Genomic DNA, 20,355 nt, shown 5'->3' with positions numbered 1-20,355 from the left:
TAACAACTCAATACAGGTATGGTAATTTTAAAAGTTTCGCAGTCACTAGATTAAATGTCGCAATATTCATCTCAAGAGGGGAGGGGGAGGGGGGAACAAACTCAAATCATTTAGGTTATACTCTCTCCCTGTTGATTCGTTGTCTCTAGTAAGTCGTGCTATTTGGGAATCCTCCACCCCGTGTAAAGTAATACACCTCCTACCGTTTGTTCACGTTCCCAGTCTCACGGTAAGATTGTGTAGACATTCAAGTTGTTAAATTTTAAAAACTATATCCAATTCTTTGTTGCATTTTATCTTAAAAATTAGTTTTTCTACACGTGAACCAAAATAGGTCAAAAACATATTACCCGTATGCCAATTAAAACTATTGTAGTTTTCTTAATTTATCGCGATCATGCTCAAAATATATATCAAAGTGTCGTCTGCATGTGCATGTTTATTTTTACCTACTAGTGAGCGACGTCAGTAAAAATGTGAGGTCACATGTCAATCGTTTTTTCCCCATGCAAGCAAATAAGGGCGCTAAATTTGAAAACGTAAACTAGGATGTAAATACAATTTTACATTAAAAATATGGCTATTACTACAATATGTATATTGAATATTATATTTGAATACATATTTAAAAACTATTTAGATAACAAATACAATTATAAATAAGCAAAGCTATTTAAAAAAACAAAACAAGTTTGCCCCACCTTGGGCCTATCTTGCAGCAATATTTTAAACATCATGCAACAATTTGCTGACTACTAAATCAATAATTTAAAAATATTAAAACAGTTCCTTTTTTATTTATCTCTTCAAGACATAAATTCAAGCAAGCAACTTGCAGCTGTATACTTTGTTCTTATGACGTTTTGCGCTTCTGTGCTTAAAAATAGCGTTACGATTTTTTGTTCAGTGAGCGAGGGTAGGCCGATTGTAAGGACAGTGTTTACATCAACTATGTAGATTTTTCTGCATTGTTGGTTCAAGTAACAAATAAAAGGTTTCTTCAACTAATAATTATAATAAAATTACAAAACACTTTTAAAATATACTAATACAATTATTAAGTACCTTAAATCACCAGGGTCCCATGCTACTAGTAGAAAGACAGTTTTGGGTGCGTTCATTTGACCCGAACCCTCCGTAACGCTATGCCAGGCGGATATATCTGACACGTTTCTGTCTTGGTGCAATTCATCTGTCCTCGAGCTGCTCTATCTATCTGCCGATAATCAACTTGCCGGATTTTGTGGATTCGCAATTTCTTATTATTTGTTACGATGTGACAAGAGAAAAAGCCCCTCCTATCTTTATACGGCATGCAAGCACATAACAATTTCGTTATTGCTTAATTAACAATGAAAGCATTGTATGTGTGTGATCAATTGGTTTGTAGTTCTTTATCACCAGTACGTGAACAAACATATAAACTGTACAATATACCACTGAACAAATGTTTCCTTTTTAAACTCCTCTCCCTACACCGACATGGTTAATGCCTTGAAGAAATTGTATATTTCTAGAAATATTCAAATATAATTGTATCTCTTTTGCAGGTGGTCCAGACTTTGTTTCTTTCAATCCACCATCACCTGGTTCTGTAGGAGAAGGAGACAGTCTGACTGTGATGTGTGCTGGTAGCTGTAATCCACCATGCTCCTATTCCTGGACTCTGAGAAATCAGCAGATCTCACCAACCTCTCAGTTAACACTGACAAACATCAACAGGAGTCAGACAGGGAATGTGTACACGTGTACAGCGACCAACTCACTTATACCACAGTCTACAACTAAACAGTTCACACTGACAGTGTACTGTGAGTAGTATAATTTAATATGATACATTTGTTATATTTTTTACTTAATGAACAATTAATTCTCTTGAAATCTTAAGAGACCATTTTAATATTCTTCCTTAGTTCCAAATGACATGCAGTAAACAATGAGAATTATTTATATAACCCATTTTAATAGTGGTGATTGTTTAAAACACGTTCAATGTATTTGTTTCGTAATAAAAACACACAATGTGTGCTGACTGGATTCGAGCCTACTGCACAAATTCGTATGACATTTGACATTCCCGTGGGCGGGATGCAGCCCAGGAGTAAAGCGCTCGCTTGATGTTCTGACGGTTTGGGATCGATCCCCGTCGTTGGTGCCATTGGGCTATTTCTTGATCCAGCTGGTGCACCACAAATGGTGTATCAAATACCATGGTATGTGCAGTCCTTTCTGTGGGAAGATGCATATAAAATATCCATTGTTACTAATGCAAAAATGGAGCAGGTGTATGTAAAACATATTAAATATTTGACATGATCATCCAAATCCAATGATCAATGTGCTCTAGTGGTAGCATTAAACAAAACACATTTTAAGTTAGACAATCCCTGACCTTAAATACTTGGACAAATATAGCAAAAATAAATACAGTAATTGAACTGATTTGAATTGGGACTCTACACTAAACTGACAGATAATAAATACAAAAAGCCATCAAAATGTGTGAACATAGTACGTAACATATATTGTATATATTGTATTAGGACCGTACCTAGACCCCCCTCCCCTTCCCAGGAAAAATAAACAATACTAATTCTCAGATAGTTTAGAATTAACCTCTTTTGTCTAGCTTGAGACAGACCCTGTATGATTGTCTCATGATTACTTTTTAATCCCCCCATTTTAGGTGAGGTATGACCCCGTGCATGTTTGTTAGGTATCAACAAAGTGATTGAATTGTTATTTGCTTTATGTTTATTTTGTAGATGGTCCAGACAGTGTCGAGCTGAACACCACTTCTCCACTGACAGTGAAGGAAGGTGACGATGTATCTGTGTCATGTGCAGCGACTAACTGTTCTCCATCCTGCTCTTTCACATGGAAGTTTAAATCTCAGATAAAATCAACCATTGATGTGTTGTCGTTAAATAACATACATAGACCAGCAGCTGGTGACTACACATGTACTGCTAGGAACACAAATACACAGAACTCATTAGACAAGAACATTACTCTGAATGTGCAATGTGAGTAAAATATTTGGTTTAATTATTAGAACATTAATTCTTCATGTATATAAGGAAGGCATTTTTTAAAAAGTTAAATACCGTTTTCGATTTACATAGGGGTTCATGGGACGGGTTCATGGCCGAATAGCATGCTGTAATACGCTACATAATACTATTGTTAATTATTAATATATGTGAATATCTAGTGCCTCGTTTATAGGAGGACAGCTACTACCGAGGGGATCCTCTACTGCACAATATTTTGTAAACCAACTATTTTATAATACAAAGTGAACTGGAACTTTGTGAATGATTATTGGGTTCTCCATTCATTAGCCTGAAGAAATACTGGCAAATGTTATATGAAACTGAATTAGTGCAATGCTTTTAGATTCCAAAACATGTTATACAGTCCAGACTTGTTTTATTTGCCATAACATATTTGGTTTCATTATTAGAGCATTAATTCTTCATGAATATATGTATTTGTTTTAAAACTTAAATACGGTTTTCGATTTACATAGGGATTCGTGGGAGGGGTTCACGGCCGAATAGCATGCTATTACATCCACGCTATATAATATTGTTAATTAATATATATATATATATATATAGGACCACACAGATATTGAGAGAGGTAACCCGTTGTCGCCACTTCATGGGATACTCTTTTCGATTAGCAGCAAGGGATCTTTTTATATGCACCATCCCACAGACAGGGTAGTACCTACCTTTGATATACCAGTCGTGGTGCACGGGCTGGAATGAGAAATAGCCCACTGGTCTCACCGACGGAGATCGATCCCAGACCGACCGCGCATCGAGCGGACGTTTATAGAAAGACTACCGAGGGAATCCTCTACTTAAGAATATTTTGTTAAGTAAATATTTTATAATACAAAGTATGTTTGTTTGGATCTTTGTTAATGATTATTGGATCTTTTCATTCAGTAACTTGATGGAATACTAAATGTAAATGTTAAACGTAACTGAATTAGTGTAAATCCAGACTTGGTTGTTAGTAGTGTACTTTTAGTAAGTAGAACATTGGCTACTGGCCGGATCCTCGTTAATATGCACAATAGCTAATTAATATGCAAATTTTCGTACCCTATTGCAAGTGGCAATTAGTCCATTAATTAAGCCAGAGAAATGTGTAGTATTCAATGCCTTATACGGAAAACGGCGCGAGGCACGTGACCGCTGTGGTTGGTAAAACACGAGTCTGCGCTAAGCAAACACTTTCCTGTACACATAGTATTGATTTTCTTCTCTCGGGGCACGGGTATATTAAATGTCTAGTTTTTGTTAGTTAAAAAGGATTTGTTTGTCTTGCTAAGATTTTAACAAACCTGAGAATTAAAATTAAAAATTGGTCATAAAAAAACACAAATGAATATGAATCCTATTTTAATGAAGACAAAAATTATCATTTAATATACACGTATGCTTCAATTAATGTTGACACAAGTGAATACTTATACAAACCGCACACAAAAGGAATTGACATCACATGTTTGCAATGTCTGACACAGCGGTCACGCGCCTCGTGCTGTTTTCCAGATAAGGCATTGATTACTATCCATTGTTCTAGCTTAATTCATGAACTGATCAACACTAGCAAACGTGCATGACGTCCACCGACCCTTCTTCTGTGGCTGACCTGTGACGTCATGCATACAGTTGTATATTAATAAGCTATCGTGCATATTAATAAGACTCCGGCCAGTTCTATTTATTAAAAGTACACTACTGTTGTTTTGTTTATCTCTTCACTATCCAGTCATTGTGACTTTTATTTATTTGCCATTCTAGTTAAAATAACAAAATGTTGTTATAAAATAAGTATTACTTTGGAGTTCATAAATAATTTATATATACTTCACAGTATACCCAAGTTAGATTTAGCCTATAGGTTTAACTCAGAATCTACTCATGTATTATTTTATAAAATATTTTCATTGCAATATTTAAATGTCTTTGTTCAAACTCCGAAGCAATTCCCTATTCTACATGGTATCTAATATATGTACTTGCAGACCAATCTTCAATCAGTTCTCTGACTTTAAACTCGCTGTCTACACCGGTTACAGTTGATGAGTTGACTCTTATGATTCTGAGATGTGATGTTGACAGTAATCCAGGATCTCACATCAAATTGCTGAACAAGTCACAGACTCTGCGTGAAGTAACAAACTCTAAACAGGCTGAGTACACGTGGAACGAGGTTGAATGTCTGGATACAGGACACTACACGTGTGAAGCGGGAAACAACATCAAGTCAGCTGTCAGTGAAAGTGTGCAACTTGTTGTCAGATGTAAGTTACACATTAGTATCATTAATGATTAATGTGAAAATTATTGACCAAATGTTATTCACTCAGGTCTAACACAGTAAAACTAAAATGTGTTTGCTTTCTTACTCAAATTACTTATATCGTGGCATACTTATTTTAGACCAAATAACTAACATGGCGTACATTAGTCATTTAATATCGTTTAGTACCTTAATTAGTTCGTGCTGTAACCTCGCCGTGGTGCAGGGGTGTAACATTCTCTTTGAGAATGGCCAATACAGCACAAAATTGAAGTTTTGAGTAAAAGTCCGTATCTATCTGTGATATTTGTATTTTTATACAGTTCTTTTCACTTTTTTTATATTTAAATTTTGAATTTTTATATTGCTGTTGATCATCAAATTTTGTTCCATTTACCCTAGTTTGACACCCAATAGCCGATGTATTTTTCGTGCTGGGGTGTCGTTAAACATTCATTCATTCATTCATTCATTCGAGTTCGTTTATAGTATATTCATTCCATATTATAGTCAGGTCATAAAACACTTTTTCTGTTTAGACTATTACCCATTTTATAACTTAGGCAATTTGCTCATAATTCTACTAACTGGCAAACATTAAACAGAAAACTAATTTCTGAGGAATATTAATAACTCTACCCTTGTTTGGTACTTTTTGGTCCTTTTCTTCATTGTCCAAACAGAAACAGTCTTGTCGTAAAGTGTGCACCTAATGCTGTTTCTCGTTGCTGATCAAAAAGAGTAGCCCATGGAATGGTGGCAGTAGGTATTCTCTATCATTATCTCTGTGGTCCTTAACCACATGTCCATAATTAAATTGTTATTGCATCATTAAAGGCATACTGTCACAGACCACTGACCTATTTAATGGTCTAACAAAGTATTACCTGAACAAAAATAATTTGATTTGTCCCTAAATGTACTTTATTCAACCATCTTAATAACCACCATACTCAATTTATTAATGACATTTTGTAAAAATAATTGAATTATGGCAATGGTCCATAATTCAAAAACTAAAATTGCCGAGAGGGATGACATGGATTTCACACCATCATTGTTCAGTTAAGGTGATCCGATAGCTAGATTTGGTTTTCAACAATTAATGTAATTTTTATTTATTATCCATATTTTGAGAAATAAGGTCCTTAAATCTGTGACAGTATGCCTTTAAATAAAATTTCGTCATTCGTCTTCCATTTCTGAACAGTTTACTACAAGCAGTAATACATACACAACTTGTATATACGGTAATTAAGAATACAACATATTTTACGCATGTAAATAGTTTTTAGTTATCTGTATGGAGGCAAATTGTAATAATTTAAGCAGTCAGTATATTCCAGGTTCACCAAGATTAGACCATCGAGTTCCATTCCAGAAAGAGTTTACAAGAGCAATTGGCGGTAATGTGACTCTAAAGATATTAGTAATTGCCAATCCAACACCGACGTTCACCTGGTACAAACTGACTGATGGAAACAGAAATAATATTGGGTCTAGTAGTTCACCTACAACTGACGTAACTGCTGCTGGGAAACACACACTAACAGATATTCAGCATGGAGATATTGGTACCTATCAGGTTGTGGTGTCAAATGGAGCTAAAAACACAGATCTTGTGAAGAATCTGACACTTTATGTAGCAGGTATGTGTAGACGGATATTCAATGATAGATATGCTAGTTGTAAACTGTAACTGTAGACCATTGAGTTATTCAAAGATGGATATGCTAGTTGTAAACTGTAACTGTGGACCATTGAGTTATTGAAAAGAGATCTCACTGCCATTCTCTCATGGTCTTAATGTATCTCACATCGCCCAGTGATGTACAACGTGTGAGTAGATATCTGTGCTAGCTGCAGACTAAGTAGCTGTAGAACACTGGCGGGGATTGTTATTAAAATTGGATCTTACTACCACTCCAACTTCGCCTTTCTTTCAATTACTTTTGTGATTATATCAAATTAATTACCGGGAACCATCATATAATAACAGCCTTTTTGGTGTAATTAGGAAGGACTTAAGCACTTAATTATGGTTTTCCTGTCTTAGTTGAATTCGTATGTCATCATTTCGGTTAGGCTGTATTATATTTGCATTTTAAATGCAATTTAATGTTTAACAATAGTGTTTTTATTAACGTTTAACTTTATTTACATAACAAATGCTTGGGTATGCGAGAGTTTCAGTAAATGCCTTTGTTTCTCGAAGGTCCTCCGAATATTCCCTCTGATCTCACAGTATGGAGCAGTGACCCACACTCAGTCTCAGTTGCTTGGATAGGGGGATTTAATGGAGGATCAGAGCAGTCGTTTGTTGTACAATACCGAGCAGACAGAACATCACAGTGGACCAATCTCACTGATGTGATTCCAGAAAAAGATTTTAACACAATTCAGAAAGCTGTTATACCAAATCTTCAACCAAAGACGAGATATCTGGTGCGGGTTTTGGCTTATAATAGATATGGACACGAAGACTTCACCAAGGCACAAGAAGCTTTGACATTACCTCCAGGTAATAGTCATAATGGACAGACTCTCAGATAGAGTTCTGTTGTAACGCTGGGCGACATGTAGTTCATCATCGTAGGTGCGAGGAATCACGTTATCGATCCCCTGGGTGGTTCGAACTGGTCCTTCCCATCCCAGGTAGTGATCCCACGACAGATATATCAAAACGTATTTCCTTATATGCGATGTAGATGTAATATAATTTAGTAATTGCTATTAATTGTTTACGACGTGCATTAATAAAAATCCAATCTTGATTTATTCACATAAATGTGGCGCTTGTTTTCTTCCATCTTTTAATAGAGTAAGCAATCGGTTTTTGTGCCATAAAACATCGCTGCCATTCTCATCATTTAGCAATACTGCACCATTTCTCTGTGTGTGTCTGAGGGGTTGGTGGCGCATAATAAGTACTGCTTTTCCATACCTTTAAAGAGAACATGTTAAAGGCACATTCCTGAGTTTGCTGCATTGTATGATGTTTCAGACTAATAAAAAAATCTACGATTAAACTTACATATTATATATATTTTCTTGTTTAAAATATCAGTATTTCTGTATTTCGGGTAGTCGGTATAGCATGTTTTTTTATTTGTTTTTTAATTGTTCTCGTTTTTACATTTCTCAACAACAGACACGTTTATTATTAGTGCAACAGCCACGCTCTGAGTAAAATGTATCTTTGTGTGATAATTGTTGTTTGTTTTGTTAAAGGTGAATCCTTTCTGCCAACCTCATCAAACGAAGTAACCGGGACAGGGATTGCAGTAGGGATTGTGATTGGCATTGCTATTGCTGTCTTGACAGAGACTGTCTTTGTTATTGTGTGGAGACGAGGTTATGTGTGTGCTTCTTCAAAATCAGGTGAGACTACAGTTTAATTTCTATTCTGTGTATTATTATATTACAAGCGATGTAACCAATGTTCTCAAGTATAGATATAACAAATAAATTTAAAGTATGAAAGGTCTATGCAGGGTTCAAAATTAACATGAAAACCAAGGTCGCCAGCAGGGCCAGTTGAAGAAAAATCTTACTTGCCCTTCTCAAATTCAACTAGCCCTCCGATTATCACATTGGAATTAAACTGCACAGTTAAAATTAAACCTATAGTGTTTTATCAGTTGAATAATAACCGTTTGCGTTAAGGAAAACCGATTAATTGCCGTTTAACTTCATAATGAATAAAGTAAAAATTGATATCAAAACATGTTGTTAAGTTTTAAACCCATACCAACTCAAAAAAAAGAAAGAAAAGAAACGAAATCCAGTATAAATAAACATGTTTCTGTACAAAGTACCCCTGTCATGGACGGAGGAGCCGGCCGAGGCCGGCTCTTGTGCCCATGACAGGCGTGCGCTACAACAGCTAGTTGTGAATGTGCACGTCAAACCCTATGACCTGACTTGACCTGACAAAGTACCATTAAATTAAATATATTAAATCTCGTTTTCAATACAGGGTAAAGGATAATGCAATAGAAACAGACTAAATGTAGAACTGCGCGTGCTTTAGTAAACTAGTCTGGGATAGGCAGTCCTCTTTGTGGCGATGCAAGAGGGATGGAATAAACTTTGTGGTGATGCAAGAGGGGTGAAATTCCCAGCAAATGATTTCCTCAGGAGTTGCTGTTCTAGACAGAGATCCGTGGAATCATCCACTGTTTTGCCAAATGCCCACTCGACTCTGCTTTGTGCAGATACGGCCCTGATCATGTATTACGGTTGTGTCATTCAGATTACCTTGGATGTTCCATAAATTGTCTTAAAACGTGTATCGCACACACACAAAAAGTTAACCTATACCCTTTGATGGTAATTTGTAGATAATTTTTGTTTTAATGTACACTGCACTTTTACCACCAATAAAATGTTATTTGAGACGGTATGGGTTTAAAACTTAATAAATAAATATGTTTTTATATGAATTTTTTCTTTATTCATTATGTTGGCGCTATCAAAATATAGAACATGTTGAGTTCTAGGTATTCTGCTACCAGCTCTGTAGTTCCCCCAACATAGACGTGGTGTGTTTTGTCACATTCGAATCAATATCAGTGTTTCTTTTTTTAACTAGCACCATGCTCGCCAGACACTAAAATCAATGGTCGCCCAACGGACTACCTTTGTACAATTCTTAGTCGCCCTTAGCCAATAAAGTTCGCCACGGGCGACTGCTAATTTTCAAGCCTGTATATTGCTTTTGTTTACATGGATTGGTATTTTGTTTTAGTTTTCTGGTGTATGCGATTTGATATATTTACCATTAATACTTTTTTCGAACTTTTGGCAGGAATGAACATATGGGTAAAAGATAAACACCGTTTACAAAGATTATTTCAGCATGTTTGTTATTGTCTTATATCCTTTCTCTGTTTTCTTGACAGATGGACAGCAATCTAAAGATAACGTGTAAGTATAACATTGCGTTTTTAGTTAGTTTATTTGTAATTGGGAATCCTTTACATACACACACAAACAGATATATATACACACACACACAAGCCAAGACACCCAGTGATAGAATCACATACACAAATATAATCGCACAAACACGCACATAGATAATATCAATAAGAACAGACGCACACACATAGTTTGTATTTTTCTTTCATGTTCCAGGCAATGAATATGGAGTCAAAAATCATCTGTTAAGGAAGACAATGGCCATACTGACTTCATTTTACTTTATGAATAAACATGAGACATTGTTTCTAAAATATTACCGAACTCTTGATAAACAGCCCTCCCTTAAAATACACTGGATTGTTGCTTTGTTAAAGCTTTGAATCTAAACATTCATACTCTGAATGAGAGAAATAATTTGATATCAACATTTGTTTTTTTGTTTTCTTACAGGCATCAACATGCAGCACTAGACAACACACGGCGTGGGAACAGAACTGGTAAATTTATTTTACTTTCATTACTGATTTGTGTATACGTTCTCTCTATCATCCCTTTCTCTCTATATCTCATGTTATTGCGCACGCGCGCGCACACACACACACACGCGCACGCGCACACATGCACACACACGCACACATGAGCACACACATAGACACGGATATGTACACACACTCGATATCACATTCTATTGCATATACACACACAACACACACACTCGTAAATACACACATACATACTAAATAAATACAATCCATTTGATTTGTGTGTATATAAACATGTTTTATTAACACACCATACATATTAATTATTTTGATATGATGTAATTGTTTAATGGTGTTTTAATTTGTCAGCTGGTGTGGTAGCTTTCAAATGCTGGTTATTGGTCTCGTTTGTGTAGTAGTTAAGCCATCGGACTTGTAGGTACGGTATTCGCAGCCCGGTACCGGTTCCAACCCAGAGCGAGCTCTTATGGGATCATTGGGTAGGTGTAAGGCCACCACACCCTCTTCACTGTTACTAACAACTAACCAACTAACAACTAGCCCACTGTCCTGGACAGACAGCACAGATAGCTGAGGTGATTGCCCAGGACAGCGTGTTTGAACATTAACTGGATATAAGCACCAAAATAAGTTGAAATGAAATTGGTCTCATTACTTACAGTTAACGTATTGTGAGTCTACACCCAAGTGACGTTTTGAAAAAATATTTTACATATAAGTGTTGTAGGATGTAAGAAGTTAAATATATATGTATGGATGTATACGTGTATGAAGAGTATAACTGTGGTTTTCAGAACTTGTTAATTCGGATGACCAGACAAACACTTACGAAGGATTTGGAACTCGAGACGATACGCCATATGCAAAAACGGAACTTTATGAAAATCTCAACACATGAGGTATACATATTGTATTGGTGTATTAAATACTCATTGCATTGGCATATTGGCATATCCAATACCCATTTTATTGGTGTATTAAACACACAACTCTTCTTTTATTCTATATATATATGAATGAATGCATTTTATCGACATCCCATACTAGTGTGAAACAAAGGCAAATATAAACAAGAAATTCTAAAAATATCAACTCTGTTTGTTTCTGGCAGGAAATGCAACCCATTGTTACATCTTCCGGGACAACTGCCAGAAAGACTTTCTGCCAAGAGGAAACTTTTCAGTTGTAAATTAGTGCCTCTCCACTATGACACTAATCATTATTATTAACCACGCTATGACTCGTAATGGGGATATTTAAATAAAACTTGTAACACCTGTATTATCATCTATAAATCATTAAAACTCGCGTAAAATATTTAACATTTTGCCAATGTCAAGATCATGGGGAAGGTACCTCTTAACAGTAAGCAAAGATTTGACAAACATAATGTAAAGATCAATGCAAAGTTACATTTATGGAAGATGATGTATAGCAACAAGAGACGAAATGTTGTAGTGAGACCAAACTGTGGTTTACAAAACAGATGATCCAACTGTATTCGTGTGTAATTTTATTTGTATCTTGTTCACATGTTTGTAATTTCTTAAATTTGTATTGTAACAGGGTCAAACTATTTATTCGGTTTTTATTCCTTCTTTTGCAGAAACCATTGTAGTAATATACGTCACAGAATTATATTGCACGACGTACACGTAACATTGAAACATTCTGTTGGACTTTGACCAGACCAAGTCACGATATGCTTAATGACACATCACTGACTGAACTGATATCTATGCAACACCTTATATTTGGTGTGAAAATAATCCATACAGTTAACCTAGAAAAGTGCATTTCCATAGTTTAGGTCCCCTATTGAAAGAAATATATGTGAAAATAGTCTTACATAACTGTATATATTGTACATAGTTGTCTAGTTATAAAAATAGTCTTAGAGTGTGTATAATAAGCTGCGTTCACATTTGCACTTTACACTGGTTTAACTAAACTGGTATAACAAAACCAGTTTAACATATAAGTGTGAACGCGATCTTTTCACTGTACTGGTATAGCTAAACCTGTATCTGTAGCTAAAATACTTCGGCATGTGGTATAATTAAAACAGTTTAAACGTAAGTATGAACTTAAAATGTTTTAGTGAAACCAGTATAAGGCGGAATGTTATTGACGTCACAGTCAGGATAAGCAGTAAGTGGTTTAGCAAGGACCCTGACTCGAAGTCCATTGTTGTTTTGATGTTTTGTGCAAGTACGGAAAACTACACTTCTGCCTTATACCGATATAGTTGTTACACTTGTTAACGCTCGTTTTTTCCAATGAAAAGTGTAACCGGCTGGTAGGTACAAGGTTCGCAGCCCGGCACGGGCTCCAACCCAAAGCAAGTTCTTAAGGACTCAATGGGTAGGTGTAAGGCCACTACACCCTCTTCTCTCTCACTAAACTACTAACCAACTAATACCTAACCCACTGTCCTGGACAGACAGCCCAGATAGCACGAAAATAAGTTGGAAAGAACGAAAAGTATTTTGGCTGAACCAATATAGTTAAACCAGTTTAATTGAGTAAGTGTGAACACAGACATATAATGTATATAATTATGTATTGGTAACAAATAGTCTTATACTTGTATATATTGTACATGGTTAAGTATTGACCTTCTAAGCCTATTTTAAGTGTATATTTGTAGATACTGATGTATACTCTCTTTTATGTATATTCTTTTAATTGTAACTTGCATGTATTGTATTTAACATACATGGTACGGCTTTTCTAAAATATGGAATGGAATTGTATTAATGAGTTATGTTTCTATACAGCAGACGTGCTATCATGTTTGTTGTCCTAGCTAGGTACGGCTTTGAAACTGAGATGCATTTTTCCTAGGCAATATGCCTTTATTATTAAAAGAAATTATTTATGAAATTTATGAATTGTCCATTTACGATATACAATGCGGAGATATGATCTTTGATTAGAGTAACGGTTTCACTTTACCCTAACCTGTTACTTATTTGTTGTTTTTTGTTTGGTTATCTCTGTGTTTTTTGTCTTGTGTTTATTACTTAAATAAATCCCTAAATTATGTTTATTTGGTTAACCTACATTGAGGTCATCCGTAATTTTTTTTTTTGGTCTTATTATTTAAAATAAATATATATTTTTTTTTTTACTTAAGTCTTATTATTAAAGTCAACTGTCTCTTACATCGGACCTGGATTTATCTAACAAGATTCAACTGACTGGAATTGTTGTCGTTCCAACCAGTGCACCACTACTGATAAAAGGCCGTGGTGTGTGCTCGATTGTCTGTGGGAAGGTCCATATAAATGATCCATTGCTTCATTAGCAAAAATGTAACTGGCTTCCTCTAATGAATACGTGTTATAATTACCAAATGTTTGACATCTAATAACCGATGATTAATTAATCAATGTGCTCTAGTGGTGTTGTTAAAGAATGCAAACTTTAATTGTTCAACCCTGTCTTAAAACGTGATAATATTATACAATTTGATGGTATTCTTATATCATTCAGTAATAGAAACTTGCAAGATTATAGATTACCCGCACGAGTCAGAAGTAGAGGTAACATCTGAAGGTGTGAAATCTGTTTCATACCTCAATCTATGCATAAAGATTCAAAGAGACACTGGTCTCCAAGCTAAGCTGTATGACAAAAGGGATGACTTCTACTTCCCAATAGTCTATTTTCTATTATTTCAAAAAATATACCGTCTGCTTCAGTTTTTTTTTTTTGTGTCTATACATCACAACTTCTAAGATGCCTCAGCACATGCTCATTGTACGCACATTTCAAACAACGTCATATCATTCTGGCACAGAAAGTGTTCTATCTGTGTTATGGTGTCCCATTCAGAACGTTTTATGGTAGATATTCAGAGGCTCTGGATATGCTCACCTTTCGCGATCACCCCATACCATCACTGTTCATGTCAACACAGCTGAATTTATTCCAATTAGCTCTGTCCTGTGGTAGTTTTGATTTAGTTTATTATTATGGACGTGACTGTCCTCTTTGTGGCAGTGCACGGGGGATGAAATCTCCAGTACAGGATCTGCCCAGGAGTGTCTGTCCTCCTGTAAATGAGGCACTAGACAGAGTGTCTGTCTTCCTGTAAATGAGGCACTAGATAGAGTATCTGTCCTCCTGTAGATGAGGCACTAGATAGAGTATCTGTCCTCCTGTAGACGAGGCACTAGATAGAGTGTCTGTCTTCCTGTAAATGAGGCACTAGATAGAGTATCTGTCCTCCTGTAGATGAGGCACTAGATAGAGTATCTGTCCTCCTGTAGATGAGGCACTAGATAGAGTGTCTGTCTTCCTGTAACTGAGGCACTAGATAGAGTATCTGTCCTGTAGATGAGGCACTAGATAGAGTATCTGTCCTCCTGTAGATGAGGCACTAGATAGAGTATCTGTCCTCCTGATAGAGATTCGTAAAATCAACCACGAGTTTCCCAAAATCTCATTCGACTCAGCATTGTGCAGAGTTACGGTCTTGATCATGGATAACGAGTTTTTATGTATCGTTCAGATTGCTATACACTGACGTTTTGTAAAAACAAAAAATGTTAAAGGGACATTCCTGAGTTTGCTGCATTGTAAGATGTTTCCAACAAATGAAATATTTCTACGATTAAACTTACATATTAAATATATTTTCTTGTTTAGAATATCAATGTCTGTATATTCAATGTGTTTCTGGTCGTCTTAATATTTGTAAGAAGCCCAAACTGGATTTTGTCTTCAAATAATTTCGTACGTACGAAAAAATATAGTTTAGGAAATAAAATGAAAAATAACCTAGTACAAATATTAGAACGAACAGAAACACGTTTAATATATAGCAACTAATATTCTAAACAAGAAAATATATTTAATATGTAAGTTTAATCGTAGAAATATTTTATTAGTCGATAACATCTTAAAACATTGCAGCAAACTCAGGAATGTCCCTTTAACGTTGGTGTTATGGGTTTTAAAACTTAATATATTTTATACGAGTTTTAACATTAATTACAGAGTTCCATGCCGATTTCTCGGATCCCTTTTGGCGCAAACAGACGATACTAAGTAGAAAGGAGTAATTCAGTAGGCCTACTAGTTTTACTTGATCGTGAAACTTTCACTAAATAAATTGGTCTGTATCTGCTGGCAATGCAGTAGAACCCAGTTGTAATGTGAAAACAAAAAAGCAGAACTGGAGTTTGACCTATGGCAAAGGTAAATGAATTTTTTTTATCGCCCTTTATGAGGGCGCTCCGAAATATTACCTACCTTAACGGTCTCGGTGCCGCAGTGGTTAAGCCATCGGACTACATGCTGGTAGGTACAGGGTTCGCAGCCCAGTACCGGCTTCAACCCAGAGCGAGTTTTCAAGGGCTCAATGGATTGGTGTAAAGCCACTACACCCTCTTTTCTCTCACTAACCATTAACAAACTAACAGCTAACCCACTGTTCTGTACAGACAACCTAGATAGCTGAGGTGTGTGCCCAGGACATAATTGGATATAAGCTCGAAAATAAGATGAAAAAAATAAAAAAATAAATAATATATTTTATATGAGTTTCAATTATTAATTCCTCGATTACCTTTTGGAGCAAACGGACGACAACAAGTAGAAGGGAGTAATTCAGTAGGCCTACTCGTTTTATTTGATCGTGAAACTTGTCTGAATCTGCTGGCATAGAGTATTTTTACATGCCCCTATACCACTAATGTTTCGGGTATCTGCTGACAATGCAGCATGACACAGTCATAATGTGAAAGCAGAACTGGAATTTGGCCAATGGCAAATGCCAAGGAATTATTGCCCTTTATGAGAGCGCTCCGAAATTTTACCTACCACCTCGGTGTAAAAAGCTGTTTAATAGTATGTTTTGAAGTGTCTGTTCGCATAATATTACTTTCTCCGCTACTGTACCCAGAGGAAAGTTGGTCATTTGGTTGTGTGGGTTTTTTTCAGAAGATAGAGCATTGCAAAAAGAATGGTTATAGACTTAACAATAGATTGTGTGAAAAACCAAACCAAACCAAACCGTGAATGTTGTAGAATGAGGCGTTTGTATGCATTGCCAAAAACCATATCGGCGTGTGTATTATATTTTTATATTTATTTTATTTGAATAACATTCATTGGAATATTATATTTTCTTTTCTTTCTGTGTGTTATGTGAACATTTCTTTATTTATGTCATTTGTTCAGCGCTTTTTATGTGGTGGTGGGGGGGGGGGGGAAGGGTGCTAATTGGTTCGCAACTACATCTTCATAGCCCTCATTAATCATGTTTGTTTGCTATTTTTTTTTTTTTTTCTTTCCTTGTTTTTTTTTTTTCTTTAAAAACCCCCCACAAAAAACAGTAATTTTACAAATTTTAGATACAATTCTAGAAATTACACATTTTTGATTTAGCCCGCTGAGTGTATTTCAAAATAGGATGGGGTTAGTGTTAGTTGAAATGTGTGTGTGTGTGTGTGTGTGTGTATGTGTGTGTGTGTGTGTGTGTGTGTGTGTGTGTGTGTGTGTTTTTTGTGTGTTGTGTGTTTTGTGTGCGTGCGTGTGTGTGTTAAGCCATCGAGAAAAAGGCTGGTATGTACTGGGTTCGCAGTCCGGTACATGCTCCCACCCAGAGCGAGTTTTAACGACTCAGTGGGTAGGTGTAAGACCAATACACCCTCTTCTCTCTCATAACCACTAACAGCTAATAACTAACCCACTGTCCTGAACAAAACATTATTTGGATATTTAATACTTATTTCTGTAATTATATATATATATATATATATATTATGTGTGTGTGTGGGTGTGTGTGTATGTGTGTGTGTGTGTGTATATATGTGTATATATCTGTGTATATATTTTGGGTTGGGTGGAGGGTCAAACCACACTATGTATGTATGAATGTATATATGGTTTTATACAATTTAATAGTTTTTAAAAAGGTTTGGTTGTGGGAGTGGGTGGTGGGGGCATGGCCCCGTGCCCCCCTCCCCCCTCCGCTACTCCAGAAAAAAATCCCATTCAATCAGTTTGTTAAGAATATATATTATGATGAAAAATTTGATAACATTTACACTACTCTGCGAACGAAAATGTGTGGTTTTAAATACGTGTATTCATATATAAAAGTCACCATCATCATCATCATTTCCTGTCACGCCTAATGGCATTTAGGGCAGCGACAAAGTTCCGCCATGCCGGTCTATCCCTTACCAATCACCATACATGCTCATAATCAGGCCGGGAATAATACAATGGATATACTGATCGGTGCATTACGAAAACAGAAATGTAGAATACCGGAATTGTGTAAAGTTCCAGAGCGCCACCTATAGGGATGTCACTTCTTCTTTCCCATTGGCCTAATGCTAAAAATAGATAACTGAGAATGTCCGCTATTGGTCAAGTGGTTCAAGTAAGCAATCATCGACAAAGTAGATTACTGGGACCAGGTAGGAACATTGATGTACATTTCGCTAATGGACCTGCCTAATTTTAGCCCATTTTTAATTCACCCCTTCTTAATAAATAAAACATGTTGTAAATGTAACTAACCCCCACCCCCACCCCCCACCCCTCACCGTCGTTAGGTCAGTTGAAGGATCGTTTCGTTTTTGTGTGTGGATGGGTAAATCTATACTACCAATACTTCTCATGCTTTCCACTCAAACAAAATAAAAAAGTTTCTATATCAACACACTACTGCATCAGGACATTTTAAAATACATTTATTTGGTATAAGATATATTATTATTTCGATATTTGATTAGCCCAGTGGTAAAGCGTTCGCTTGATGCGCGGTCGGCCTGGGATCGATCCTCGTCAGTGGACCCATTGGGCTATTTCTCGCTCCAGCCAGTGCACCACGACTGGTGTATTAAAGCCCATGGTATGTGTTGTCCTGTCTGTGAGATAGTGCATATAAAAGATCCCTTCCTGCTAATCGAAAAGAGTAGCCCATGAAGTGGCGACAGCCGTTATGCAATACGTATCCCAATACGTGGGTCACGATACGATACCTATCCCTATAATTAATGGTACTGAAGGGCCGGAGCTTATAATCCTTTAGGGCCGATTTCATGTCTGGGTTATCGGTGGGTTTTGGAAACATATGGGTTAAACCTAGGTTAAACCCTGGGTCATGTTTACTGTGCATTTCACATGTCTGGTTTTCAATAACCCTAGTTTAACACTGGATTACAATTGTATTGTTTTTTTTAAACCTGCCTTTGAGGTGGTTTTTCGCTGGGTTTGCTCAAAGTAACTTTTCTTCATGGATAATTTCAGCAGCAAAATCGTGTTTTACGTCAGTATCGCAGAGCCATAAAATGTTAACGTATTTTTAGAGACCATTTTAACCGACTACAGTAGCAGATAAAGAGTGGGGTGTCGGGGGTGATCGCCTCCACCTTTCTTTTTTCGACAAGATGCCCTTTTTCCCTCTTTTTTTTTACCACGACTGTATGATTAGATCCACCCCTTCATACACCAATTATTCACCATGTTCGTGGCAAACGAACAACAAAGCGCCTGAGATATATAGATTTATTATCAAATTTATGTACTAAGTGAACTAATTTTTAGTTGTCTCGGGCTTTAGCGAGTGTTTGTTTCGTCTTAATAAAGGCCTACAGGTTTAAACATTTGACAAAACGTTTTCTTGGTGTCCTCAGGCGTACGGGTCCCATTTAAAAAACAATTTTTTTTTTTTTTGGGGGGGGGGGGGGGGGAGTGTGGAGTTGGAGTGGGGCGCAGGCTCGTTTTTGCTCGAATTAAAGTGAAATGCCCGATTCTGGGTAACAACGTTTATTGATATTATTACCAACAGCTATGTAGGGTTCTGTACGCATTTTACATGGATTATAACTAACAGTGTGAGTAAAATGATGGAAATACATGATGAAACGTTTTTAGGCCTGGTCATTTTGTCCAAACATCTCCATCATATTTGCCCGAATACGAATGTTTTCCCCAGACTGTGGTAGTAGGAGGTAGCTGATCCCCCACCTGGTACGCGAATGCTAATAAATACTGTTAACAAGTTTCAACTACAAAGTGATGACGAGTAAGCTATCCCTCGCTTATGTCCCTTTTCAGGTCTGCGGGTAACCCATGCAAAAATGGGAAAATGTAGCGGGTTTCCTCTCTAAAACTGTCAAAAGTATGTTTGACATCCAATAGCCGATGAGTCATAAATCAAGGTGCTCTAGTGGTGTCGTGAATCAAAACCACTTATAAGGACTCAGCCCGACGCGAGGTAGTGTGTTTAATTTTAGCGCACTGAATGTTGAATGGTTATAACTGCTTACATCCGGGAAGCGGTGGTATCCTATTTTATTGTTGGTGGCAATACTCTTAGGAACGAGAAGTTACATTTTTAAAGACGTGAAATAAGAAATGATTTAAATAGGTGTAAAATAGAATTCTCGTCTCACTATGTCTCCCGCGCTAGCGCATTTACAAGATTATTATGAACTATTTTAAGATACCCCAAAAACGCGCTTCGCCGCTCGCATATATGTGTATGTGGTTTAAATGACAGACTTTGTTTACATGCGTGAATTAGTCAACTGCGAACGAGTTCCGGTTTGGGTTTTGTCGTTGGAGGACATGT

The 20,355-nt window shown here is 36.4% G+C and overlaps 1 protein-coding gene across 1 annotated transcript in view; it reads left to right on the top strand.

Annotated features, from left to right (window-relative positions):
* LOC121386064 (synaptogenesis protein syg-2-like) overlaps positions 1-13,802 on the top strand; it is a 16,502-nt gene extending 2,700 nt beyond the window's left edge. The window contains exons 2-11 of the mRNA XM_041516863.1: positions 1,551-1,811; positions 2,766-3,026; positions 5,048-5,326; positions 6,672-6,974; positions 7,541-7,846; positions 8,557-8,706; positions 10,230-10,254; positions 10,702-10,748; positions 11,549-11,653; positions 12,361-13,802. Coding sequence (XP_041372797.1) covers positions 1,551-1,811; positions 2,766-3,026; positions 5,048-5,326; positions 6,672-6,974; positions 7,541-7,846; positions 8,557-8,706; positions 10,230-10,254; positions 10,702-10,748; positions 11,549-11,652 — 1,736 coding nt within the window. The 3' untranslated portion in view covers position 11,653; positions 12,361-13,802. The remainder of the gene's footprint in view (positions 1-1,550; positions 1,812-2,765; positions 3,027-5,047; positions 5,327-6,671; positions 6,975-7,540; positions 7,847-8,556; positions 8,707-10,229; positions 10,255-10,701; positions 10,749-11,548; positions 11,654-12,360) is intronic.
* Positions 13,803-20,355: the final 6,553 nt, after the last annotated feature.

Source organism: Gigantopelta aegis, chromosome 12, assembly GCF_016097555.1.
Source record: "Gigantopelta aegis isolate Gae_Host chromosome 12, Gae_host_genome, whole genome shotgun sequence".
Classification (NCBI taxonomy): domain Eukaryota; kingdom Metazoa; phylum Mollusca; class Gastropoda; order Neomphalida; family Peltospiridae; genus Gigantopelta; species Gigantopelta aegis.
The sequence above is the reverse complement of the archived record's forward strand: the minus strand, read 5'-3'. Positions and strand labels throughout refer to the sequence as shown.